At 45.0% G+C, this 12,715-nt stretch overlaps 1 protein-coding gene across 1 annotated transcript; it reads left to right on the top strand.

The window, feature by feature from the left end:
* The first annotated feature begins 1,144 nt into the window (after window positions 1-1,144).
* Window positions 1,145-12,097, top strand: appl1 (adaptor protein, phosphotyrosine interaction, PH domain and leucine zipper containing 1). Its single transcript, XM_034584445.1, has 22 exons — window positions 1,145-1,328; window positions 3,432-3,530; window positions 3,685-3,744; window positions 4,475-4,546; window positions 4,710-4,797; window positions 4,963-5,004; window positions 5,243-5,301; window positions 5,679-5,825; window positions 6,165-6,247; window positions 6,461-6,622; window positions 6,824-7,012; window positions 7,110-7,152; window positions 7,241-7,297; window positions 7,570-7,661; window positions 7,775-7,954; window positions 8,342-8,394; window positions 8,601-8,775; window positions 9,432-9,468; window positions 9,623-9,763; window positions 9,919-9,969; window positions 10,377-10,466; window positions 10,693-12,097. The coding sequence occupies exons 1-22, from the start codon at window positions 1,275-1,277 to the stop codon at window positions 10,843-10,845; spliced, it is 2,127 nt and encodes a 708-aa protein (XP_034440336.1). The 5' UTR covers window positions 1,145-1,274; the 3' UTR covers window positions 10,846-12,097.
* Window positions 12,098-12,715: the final 618 nt, after the last annotated feature.

Genomic DNA, 12,715 nt, shown 5'->3' with positions numbered 1-12,715 from the left:
AACAGCTGTGTCTGAGGAAGTGCCGCATAAACCTCTGGTGGCTGGTGCAGGACTTGTACCACGGCCCCGAGCTGAATCAGTCTTCCCCCACATCCTGTCCCACTCTGAGGACACGGCTTCTGTATCACAGACGTTCGTGGAGCGTGAAACATGAAGGTAGATTCTTTGAGGACGTCCTCCGCTCCATCAACCACCTGCCTGACCGAAGACGAGCTGTAACTTAGCCAGGTTAACATGGCACACATCGGATTTAAGTTTTACTCAACAAACGGTTCTTTGATGATTCGCACAAATAAACATCCTACAGCAACAAATTATTATATTTTCCTAAGCAAACTCTTGTGGCTGTGCAAATGAAACCGGGACCCAGCACAGCGTTGAGACCTACAACCCCCAAACGGACAGTCGGAGCTGCCCATGTTCAGCCCCCACAGTTTGGGCAGCAGTCTGAGCTGCTGTGGTAAAGAAATTGTTTCCTCATGGTGCCCTGATTCCCCCCCGTGAGGAGGAAGCTCAGTCTTGACCATAGGCTGCGTATAATAATGGACGACATGCGAGAAGCCAAATCACGTTGGAGCCCCCTGGTGGCTGGTTGCAGTGTAGATCATAAACCCTCTCCTCCTCAATGTTAATAGATGGGACAACCTCAAACGGAGAGCACAAAGGAGTAAGGCACAAAATATGATGTATTAAATGTATTAACTTTTGTTTCTGTTTCTTAAAGTCGTTGACAACGTAATGCATGAACACACTGAATCACAATCAGGTTTTATTGCCAAGCAGGTTTACACATATAAGGAATTTGCTGTGGTGTATTTGTACAAGTATAAATATCAAATATCAAATATCAAATATCAAATATCAAAATACTATAAGCACCAAGTGAGGGTTGTGCAAAGTATTGTTATTAAGTTAAGTTGAAGGATACAGAACAACGTTTTTTTTTTTTACTGTTTCCTTTTACAATCCAACAAACACCTGCAGAATCAGACACGCCGCCATTATGGCTCTGATTTCCACACAAACACAGCGGAACAGCGACACTGCTCAGATCCAACATGGCGCCTTTGCCACCCTTTAAACAACCAACCAATCAGTACCGTGGGTGTCACTTTCTAACCAATCAGAGTCCCCCCGAGGGGCGGGACTCGCGCAGCTGGGTGGATCTGTTTTGGGGTGTTGGAGGTTTCGTGGAGCTTCTGGAGCTGTCGCGGTGATTTCTTGCGTCTTTTCCCCGTCGATCGGCACCGATTTCCCGCGCGCCCGCCGCAGCCATGCCCGGGATAGAGAAGCTGCCGATAGAGGAGACTCTGGAGGACAGTCCGCAGGTAACGCACGTCTTTGCCCGGAGCCTCCAGCTAGCCTGCTAACGCCAGGAGCCGCTCACCCGGGCCGGGCTAGCTGTCTCTGTAGCCTCGGTGTTTGCCAACAACAACCAGCGGGGAGATGCCGATAACGGGCCGGCGAACCACAGCTGTGAAGCGGGCGGCTCTCACGCGACACGCCCGCTGCTCCTCGGCTTCTGAGCGATGGAGTCAAAGGGTCAAAGTGTCAAACGTCAGCCCCGGGGTTTTGTTTACACTGAAATGAGCTCGTTTTAATGACCGGGCTGCTACTTCCTTAGCCACCGAGCTAAACGCTTCCCCTGCTGTTTGGCTTCTTAGCCAGGCGGAAGTGTCGTCCAGCTGCTTTCTGTCACTCTGAGCCGGGAGAGGAGAGATGCCTCACATGTTGTTCAGTCACAGCAGCAGGTTCAGGACTCGACCTCAGATCAGGGGCTGGAGTCTGTGGAGGGGCAGGTGGATTCCGAGTCAGTGCAGATGCTCAGTCATCCAGGTCGTGGTGTTTAACAGTTGACCTGATTCTGGCACTTGGGAGAGGTGGATTAAAAGAGTTGGATCAGTTCAGGTGTCATCAGTTTTTCGACAGGGGCCCGTAAGTGGAGATGCAACGATCAGGCCACTCTCAGTGTTTGGTCATGGTCAGATTATTCACGAGCCTTTATTGCTTCCGCCAAAGAAGTGATGTTTTCCCTCGTCAGCAGGACTACGCGAATAATACTGACCTGATTTTGCACATTTTGGAGCAACGGAACACGGGCCAGGAAAGAACCATTTAAAAGTTGGTGCGGATCCAGTTTTAAAGGTTCAGTGGGTAGAATTTTTAGTGACACCTAGTGGTGAAGTGTCATGTTGCAGCTGAACACCCCTCACCTCACCCTCCCCTTCCAAACATGACAGAGAACCTGTGGCAGCCTTCAGTTGTCATAAAAACTCAAAAGGTGTTTTGTTTGTCCAGTCTGGGCTACTGTAAAAAACATGGCGGCCTCCGTACAGAGGGCCCGATGTGAATAAAAAGTATTTAAATATAAACGGCCCATTCTAGGATAAAGAAATCAACAATTTGTACTATTTAGATGAAACACTAGTGTTTATTTTTATATTCAATTTCTGCCAATAGATCCCTTTCACCTAAATCTTACACACTGGACCTTTTGTAAGTGGAAGACGGATGAATATTTTATCTATTCTTTCCTTAACCTTGCACCTTTTGAGTATTTTATTTAGATTTTTCAGATAGTGTACAAACCACATAATCACATTTTGGCTCCGTTAACCTTGCACCCAGCTGTTGACATTCAAGGTCCAACTGGCAACGGGACATCCGACCTCTGTGTCATCGCGATACATTTTCTGGCAATGACCAGAATGATGTCTGTCAGATTAATGGAATGACTGTGTGAGATAATAATTTGAGTGGTTGCCCATGAGATAGATGGATGGATAGATGGATAGATAGATAGATAGATAGATAGATAGATAGATAGATAGATATATAGATAGATAGACGGACAGATAGATAGATAGATAGATAGATAGATAGATAGAAGGAACATTTTGGGATAATTCGAAGAGTTGGACATCTACATGGACAGTCACTCGCTGTAGTGAAGGGCTCGTCCATTGGAAAGGTCATATCATGAATCTTGGACGAGGCCTCACAGATCACCGGCCAAAAGCTTTGCAGTTTACTACACTGATGCCAAAACTCTCAGTTGTTTGCAAAAGTTTGGGCGAATCTTGAATTAAAAAATGTTGATTTCTGAACTCTTGCCAACAGACATATGTGCAAAAGTTTGGGCCCAATACGAAGTCCTGGTTTAGTTACTGCCCTTTGTCAACTGTTTTGCGTGGCGGTGGAATTATTCTCTCAGTGCCGACTTTTGCATTAAACTATTGTTACCTCTCACAAACAATGCAGTTGAGACACACCTTGATAATAGATTGTGCTGCGGGGACAGGCAGCAGGTGTGGATGCAGGCAGGTTTGGTTGCTGGCAGTTACACGGGGGGGGGGGGGGTCGGTCATTTGGAGGTTTTATGATTTAACACAGGCTTCATTTCACCACTGTGTTGTGTGCTCTGTGTGCAGACCCGCTCTCTGCTGGGAGTGTTCGAGGACGACACTGCAGCCATCTCCAACTACTGTACACAGCTTTATCAGGCAATGCAGAGGATTTATGACGCGCAGGTACACACACATGCACACACACACACACACACACACACACACACACACACACACACACACACACACACAACTAGAACGTACAGCGACATGAATATGTGGCTGATTGAATAGTGTGTTTCCAGATGCTCAGCGCTGTGCCTGTTTATTATTCCAGAACGAGCTCAGTGCTGCGACACACCTGACCTCCAGGCTGCTGAAAGAGTACGACAAACAGGTGACCCGCTTTATACCAACGTCCAGCTACCAGCTCTAATACAAGACTTGTATCGGGTCATTCTGGGTCAAATCAGCTTTCGCTCCGTCACAGATCTGAATGACATTTTTCCTGCTGATTCGGTCACTTGACGGACTAATGGAACCGATGTGTGACGTGTCTCAGATCCTAAATATGATATAACAGAGTTAGGTTATATCATATTTTTTTGACAGGGGACTCAGACCTGTCATATATTCTATACCGAGGTCAGAGAGAAATATAGTTTCTCATATAGTTTAAAAGCTTCTTTTCAGCTCCTTATCTTTCTAAATGGTTGGCTGTTTTTTCCGGTTCCATTGGTTTCTCATGTGACCGAATCAGCACGACAAATTTCATTAATATCTGTGAGGGTGCAGCACAAAGTGATGTTATGTGATGATTTCACATGGAATGACCCTAATATTCAATATAAGACTAGACTGATTATGAGACCACACACGTTTTCCAACATTTTCCCACTTGTCCTTTCTGAGAATTTTCCCAGATTGTGCTAATTCCAGGAGAGCAGAGTCCACCTCGAGTAAAACATGAATTTATACCTGTTTAATTTCAATAAATCCCACATTTGTGTAGCTTCACACAAACGTTTTTTGTCATAAGATTATATATATTTCCTTCACGGCAGCATAACACATGAAATGAGTTCACAGTTTCATGTCTTCTGTGGTGTTATTGTTGTTGTGTGCAGCGTTTTCCTCTAGGGGGCGATGATGAGGTGATGAGCTCCACCCTGCAGCAGTTTGCAACAGTCATTGATGAGGTGAGAGAACACAAACACAGATTTGTGTCTCGCTTTACCTTTAGGGCGCGTCGCACACTATCTGCCGCAATATGCAAATGAAGTCGGACGACTAACGAGCTGTTTATCTGTTCATCTGATTCACGATTAGAAATGTCCTTCTTCTCTGTCTGTCTCCTTCTAGTTGAGTTCCTGTCACGCTGTCTTGTCCACCCAACTCGCAGATGCCATGATGTTTCCCATCACTCAGTTCAAAGAAAGAGACTTGAAGGGTAGGACACACACACACACACACACACACACACACACACACACACAAAGTTCACTTATACTAGTATGTGTTTATTCTGTATGTGGTTAATTTACAAAGCAAAACTAACCCTTATACTTTAACTTCTTCTATAACTTATATATACGTTTTTCTTGTCTCTTTCCAGAGATCCTCACTCTGAAGGAAGTCTTCCAGATATCCAGTGATGGTAAGATCATCACTACTTAGGGCTGCAATTAATTTTCTTTGTCCGGTTGTTTCAATTGATACATTTCTGATCATCTTTCGTTTGACTGAAAAATACAATTGTTTGATTTTCACCTCGTTTATTTATTTTTTTTTGTCTTGATCGATACTAACTTGTTTCTGCCGAGCTGGACAAAAGGAAAGATGAAGAAAATATGTTTCACCTTTCAAAATGAACGTTTGTCTGTTTGTGTGTGCAGATCATGACACAGCCATTAATCGATACAGCCGCCTGTCCAAGAAGAGGGACAATGACAAGGTACTGGCATTAGTGGGTTCATTCTTCAGTACTTTAATACCACAGTTAAATACTAAACACCTTGGTCATTTAATTTGTATAATGTATAAATAATTCGTTGCAAAGTTTCCTTAAAAGAACGGTGTAGTTTTGTCACGAGGAAAATACAGATAAAGCTTTGAAATGAGTTCTGTTGCTTAGTCGTGTTGAGTGTCCACACGGAAACTTCAACAAAAACAATGTAGACTCATAAAATAAACATTTAACTTCTTCATTATCCAGTTGTAAGAGTTCTGTAAAAGTTCTGTTCCTATATGAACATTTAACAATACAGTCATCAATTAAAATATAATATCTGTGACCACATCACCAACAGTGAAGTCTTGTTTGTTTTTAAGATGCGGGCCGAGGTCGTGGAGGACGTCTACACTTCCCGCAAGAAACAGCACCAGACCATGATGCACTACTTCTGCTCACTGAACACATTACAGTACAAGAAGAAAACTGCCCTGCTGGAGCCTCTGCTGGGCTACATGCAGGCCCAGGTACACACACACACACACACACACACACACACACACACAACTGAACATGAATATTACCCATAATCCTGAACTAGAAGAGCTGCCACTGTAAGAATTCCTCATATTTCAGAAGTTTCTTTGCTGAATAAACACTGGTTTTTAATGACTTCTCAGTCTTTTTTACTGATCTATGGTTCAGCATTGTTCTCGGACTTGCTGGACCTCATTCTGACAAGTGAAGCTGCGACTATCAGTCAGTCACAAGTCGGTTAGAAACATTGCTGTGATGTTGTAGTTGCTGCAGTGAACAGGTTCATTTGGAATCAGTCATTTTCTGTTTTGGGTGTTTTCTCTGTGCAGATCAGTTTCTTCAAGCTGGGGTCAGGAAATCTCACCCAGCAGTGGGAAGACTTCCTGGGAACCATAGGAACCAGCGTCCAGAAGTAAGAACCCTCCACCGAATCGCGTCCTTCAAGAACTTTCTTAAATTTCTCCTCCCTTTGTCCGTTCTATGTTCAAAATCGTCAGTACAAAGTTATTATCAACATTAACTCAAGTTTTAAACATGTTACAACTATGAAGAGATTAGCAGTGTGTTGAAAATGTGAGAGGAACATGTGAATACAGTGTGTGTGTGTGTCTGTGTGTGTGTTTAGTGTCCGTCGGGAGATGGAGGAGGAGGTGGGGCAGATGCAGCAGACCATCCAGCAGATAGAGACATCATGTGACACGCTGTATGCGCCGTGTGACTCTGACCCCGCCCACTCACCTGTCTGTCGCAACCTGACCAGGAAACAGGGCTACCTGTACATCCGCAAGTAAGACACACACACACACAGAAACACACACTCATTGACGCAGACTGTATATAAAGATGGACGACATAAAAGTGACACCATGTTTAGTAGTTTTTATATATTATGAGCTTGGACCCTGCTCGGCTGGTAAAATTACCAATAAGTTGTTGACACTTCCTTTGTTGTGAGTTTGTTGACGTGCCCCCTCTGTGTGTCTCTCAGTAAAACAGGTCTGGTGTCTACATCCTGGGAGCGACAGTACTTCTTCACGCAGGGTGGTAACCTGATGCAGCAGGGCCGCGGAGAGGTGGCGGGCGGGCTGGTCACAGACCTGGACAACTGCTCCGTCATGGCAGTCGACAGCGACGACCGCCGCTTCTGCTTCCAGGTCACGTCCTTCGATGGCAAGAAGTCAGAGCACTTCCCGTTCTTTCCACTGTAACTCCCATCGGATGCTCTCGTCATTTTAAGTACTGACGCCACTTTTTCCCGCTTTGTGTCCCGTCAGAGTGGTGACGCTGCAGTCGGAGATCAGGAAGGACTGTGAGGAGGTAACTTGTTTGTCTGTCATGTGCTTGTGACGTCTGTCAGCTGTTCTGGTGATTTCTCACTCTGTCTATCTGCCGCTTCTTCCTCCAGTGGATCTCCACCATAAACAACATCTCCAAGAGGATCTACCTGAGTGAGAACGCAGAGGTCTGTGTCCGTCTTCCCTCATTTACTTCCATCACAGTCAAAGGTCACAGAGGAAACTTTGACAGATATTTGTAGGTTTAGTCATCCGCTACCTGGTCAGTGGTTTTGGTCAGTGCTTTGTTTAGGTGTCCACATAGTTTTGGCAATGTTGTGAATCTAATTAAACACCAATGGATCGATATGAAACCAGGGTAACAAGAAGCAGAAAACAAGATGCTTTCAAATTGTTTTCCTATTGGTTGATGCTGACTGTACTGTCTTCCCATTGGCAGGAGCTGGCAGCCAGACTGAACCAATCAGCTATTGAGGCTGTGACGCCATCACCGTCCTTCCAGCAGAGACACGAGAGCATGAGACCCAGCAGGTAGTTCTGACACTGACGCGTTGCGATCAGCTGCCAGGTCAAATGAAGATGGACCCCCCGCCCCCCCACCTCGGGGCCGATCAGATTTCTAAACACCTCTCTTTCCATTCCAGTAAAGGGCGCGTGGGCCGAGCAAGCAGTATCAGCTCCGTGGGGTCCGAGCCGTCGCCCGCTCTTTCTGTACTCTCATTGGACGCGCTGGTTGCCCCGGAAACACCCATCCAGTTTGACATCATTTCCCCCGTCAGCGAAGAAATGTCAGGGCAGAGCAAGACGGCGGCACAGTCCGGCAGGTGTGTGTGTTTGTGTGTGTGTTTGTGTGTGTGTGTGTACACAACACTAAACAGGATCAATACAAAAAGAGATCTTCGCAAAAAATAAATCATGTATCCGAACGTCACCCAAAACATTGTCATTAGTGAGTCCTCCTCAAAGTGTCCTACAATATACTGTCCCTTTGTGTAGTTGGAGTGCTGGACATTGTGTTCAGAGCTTTTTACAGTCTGTGGTGCAGAGTGAAGCTAGAAAACTTTGTGTTCATCCTTCCTGGTTTATCTGCAATGAAGTGTGTGTGTGTGTGTGTGTGTGTGTGTGTGTGTGTGTGTGTGTGTGTGTGTGTGTGTGTGTGTGTGTGTGTGTGTGTGTGTGTGTGTGTGTGTGTGTGTGTGTGTGTCCTTCAGAAGGAGTAATCCGTTCGGAGAGTCTGGAGACAGCACATCAGAAGAGAGTGAAGGTAACGTGGATCGTTGTATCTATTGTAATGTTTTTATCACGCCTGTGCTCTTCATCTCTTCATTTTTACTTTCTATATCTTACTATTGTGATTATATTCAGTCTTTTATTATATATAAATTGAACTGTAAAGATTTTCTTGTATGTGTGGTCTGTTTTTTTGTGTGTGTGTGATTTTTTTTTTTTTCCTGTGACCGCGTCGTCCAGAATCGATCCTCCACCAGCTCTTCATCGTTCGCTTCCTGGGCTCCATGGAGGTGAGGACGGCCGAGTCCCCGGACGTCATCTCTGAGACCATGAGACAGATCCTCGCCGCCAGAGCCATCCACAACATCTTCAGGATGACGGAGTCCCACCTGCTGGTGACCTGCGACTGCCTCAAGTAAGAACCACGCAGCGATTGTATTGTGAGGGTGAAGCCAAATCTGAACGACATAGAAATGTTGTGTTGTGAGGACCGGTCACACAGTAAACAGCTGTAGAGTGTCTCAGCCCCAGTGGCGTCCTCTACAGACTGTAAGTGTTCATTACAGCCACAATATGAACGTGTTGGACAGAGCAGAAGAGTCTTTGATCACCTGTCGCGCTGTGGAGCTGTTTCTTTATGAGCAGGTCCACAGTCACCATCAGTGAAACACAACTTCACACAGAATCTTTTCAGTTATTCCTGGAAGATTAGTCGTGTGTAGCTAAATCTTTAAAGTTTGTCCTGACATGAGGAAATACCACCGAGTCATAAAGTGACCCAAACGTCATCGAGTCATAAATATTTAATTCTCAAAAGCTACTCAACCGATTTGCATGAAATGTTGTGGAAGAGGTGGATCTAGGATTTATGTTTTCCACTCTAACATTGTGAGATAGAAGAATAAAAACAAGCATATTTAGTGGACTGATATTTATGAGTGTGTGGAACTTGGTGCAGATCCAAATAAACATCTGGATCCAGTGGATTTCATAAGGGGACTTTTGGGCCTTAGCTGTTTGCTCAACTTAAAACAGTTTAGTATTTTAATGAACGTACATTATTTCTTTCAGGCTGATTGATCCTCAGACACAAGTCACTCGACTCAGGGTAAGAGATCTTTCTACATTAGATCCTTGTTTTCGTTTCAGTGTCTAATTGTTCATGATTGGTTCCATTTTTATCTTTCTCTGTTCCCCTTCTTTGGCCTCCTTCCTCCTCCTCCTCCTCCTCCTCCTCCTCCTCCTCCTCCCTCCTGCTGCAGTTCTCTCTGTCCAGCGTGGTTCAGTGTTCGTCCCATCAGGACAACAAGAGGCTGTTTGGTTTCGTCTTGCAGCCGGCGAGTGAGCGGGACGACAGCCGAGCCGTCTGCTACATTTTTGAGTCCAACAACGACGGAGAGAAGGTCGTGTCTCTCTCTCTCTCTCTCTCTCTCTCTCTCTCTCTCTCTCTCTCTCTCTCTCTCTCTCTCTCTCTCTCTCTCCCCATCCGTTTGTCGGACCCCCCCTCGTTGTGACTGTCTGTCTGTCTGACCTGTCTGTTCTCCGTCATGTGTTTCAGATCTGTGACAGTATCGGTCTGGCCAAGCAGATCGCCTTCCACTCCGAGATGGTGAGACTCATTAGAAACTCTGTTTAAAGTCTGTCTATAAAGATGGACGACATGGCAACTCCCCAAAAGTGAAGCCAAAGTGTCTGTGTCGCCCCCTGGTGGCTGGCTACATTATAGGTCATAAATCCTGCCTCCTCCATGGTAGTGGAAGATGGTTTCTGTCATTTTATGGAGTTCTTATCACACTGATGTGTATCCAAGTTGCATCATCGGCAGAAGATGGCAGCGTTTGTATCCATGATATTTTGGCTTCATTTCTGGATCGTGGAAGGAAGTAGAGACGTATCATCCATCTTCATAAACAGTCTATGAGCCGACTCCCTCACATTTTGTGGATGTAATGATGATTCCTTCAGGTGTTGTTGTGGATGTGAATTATTTGTTTGGGGGGGGGGGGGTTTGTGCAGGACCGAAAGGCGGTGGAGAAGAGGAAGGAGCAGGACAAGGCCAAAGAGAAACAGCAGGAGGAACTCAGCAAACAGAGACAGATAGAGAAGGTGACCTTTGATCCTTTAACCCTAACCCCCCCACCCCCCCAAATATTAGTATTGAACATATCGTCCGTCTGAATTGTACAAAATCCAACTCTGCACCTCCCTGGGCCCTGAACAATACACATGTCGAGTGTGAAGCCGATTAGATGAACGGTTCTCGAGATGTGTGAGCGACAGACAGACATGGATTTTCTAGATTTGATATCTAACTCAAGCGTTGTCTCTTCAGGATCTGGAGGAGCAGAGTCGTTTGATCGCCGCCTCGAGTCGTCCTGCCAACCCGCCTGCCGCTGACGGACAGTTTCTAGTGCTTAGCAACAGCCAGTCGGAGGACAGTGACGCTGGGGACGAGGGGAAGAAGAAGGGCGAGTCGGAGGCCTGATGACACAGATGCATGTTTTACTTCCCAGGCAGGTCCCAGCTGGTACTGTCGAAGCAGCAGCTCAGGAATCAGAGGAGGGGAACGCCACCCGCCCACCCGGGCTGCCTGGGACTGGAAAACATGTACTCCCTCTAATGGACTCCCATATTTGTGATGGAGCACATCACTCTGAAAATAGAGGACAAACTGAACACACCCTCACTATATGTGGAGGAGGAGGAGGAGGAGGGGGAGGAGGGGAGTGGACGAGGAAACGCCTCGTAACGGACTCGTGTTTTATTCTGTGTGTAAAAACGCTGCTTTTTTTATCGGCTCCACTCTCCAGAAAAGGACAAAAATATAGATTAACCTGTAAGTTTCTGTTTTATATGATTATTTTATAAAGAAAAGAGCTAAGAATAATGACAGAGGATATAAAGCAGAGCAACGTGAGGAAGAAATAACCAGGATCTGACTCCGGAGAAAACACGGATATTTATATAAACCCCAAACGTTTTTACTGTGGAGCACCCAACTCAAGCAAGTGTCCATTGTTTACTCAGATAAACTAAAAGTACAATTTGGTTGAAAAGATCATTTCTGTTTCCTCAATCGCGCCTGTTTTTCGACGGTTTACCAAATAGATTTTCTCTCTTTAAAAAGACATAAAGTTTGGGCCCAACTGTTACATTTGATTCATTCACTAAACTGAAGCATGTGTCCTTCATCCTTCTCTTCCGCCAAATAACCAGTCGTGCGTTTCTCCTGACGTCACGACATTTACCTGTGCTTTCACACGTGTGTATCTGGGTCATTGCTTTGGGGCCTGTTACGCTTTCCATTGGGTTTTTCTTCATTAATCAGCGCCCCCCCCCCCCCCCGCCCCCCCCCCCCCCCCCCCCCCCCCCGAGTGGCTCGCAGCGACCCGAGTGAACTGTAGAAGATGGAGCTTCAGTTCACAGGTCATTGACTTTGCATGAACGACGGAGGAACCTCCTCAGTCGGCTGTGGGGATGTTAACACGCTGAAGAAGTTTCTAAATCAGCCTAAAACAAAAGTTACTAATGACGAGTTAATTTCTTGGTTGTTTGTTGTCTTGTGGGAGGAAGTTTCCTCGATGTTGGCAGGCGGACGACTCGTGTTGGTGGAGCTGCACTTTAACAACAGACACAACACGACAGGATGGACGGTGTTGAACTGTAAATATGTGCTTGATGTTCTAGTGTCATGATTAATAAAAGGCTTTTCGGTGATAAATAAAAAACTAACTCCACCCGTCTGAGTCCGTCTCCCCCTGTTTTCACATCAAACCAACCTCCTTGAGCTACACACCTACATTTAACAATGAACTAGGTGTTTGCTAGTTATGGACTTTTCATTTTAGCCACGTAACCAATATGTTTTTGTTATTTCAACAGATTATCAATCACAACAAGGATATTTTATCATCCCCTTTTCCGGGCATGTCTGCCTCAATGAGATATTTTTTAATTCAAAGTGGATTTTTAATCTTTTTACAAATTAGTTTAGCAAATTTGGAAAAATAGAAACAAAGGAAACTAGACAAGTCGCCCCTGGAGAATGTTCACGTTCACTCTGAGAGGTCATTTAAAAATAAAACCAACAAAACAAACTGGCCACAATAAAAACTTTAATCAGACAAATATGAACAAATACATTTTTTATACTGTCTGATGTGTGAAAAAATAGAAATATAACAGAGTCATAGAAACGTCTGAGCTGAAGAAACCAAACATCAGGTTAATGACTTAAAAGCTACAATAGTAGTTTCCACGTTCGATTTTTATAAATAATTACTTTGTAACAAAGTTTATTTCATATGACAGATATTATATAAATGTAAAATAATCCCGTAACAGATGAAAAGGTA

This window comes from Hippoglossus hippoglossus, chromosome 5 (genome assembly GCF_009819705.1).
Source record: "Hippoglossus hippoglossus isolate fHipHip1 chromosome 5, fHipHip1.pri, whole genome shotgun sequence".
NCBI classification, from domain to species: Eukaryota; Metazoa; Chordata; class Actinopteri; order Pleuronectiformes; family Pleuronectidae; genus Hippoglossus; species Hippoglossus hippoglossus.
This window is presented reverse-complemented; position numbering and strand designations above follow the sequence as displayed.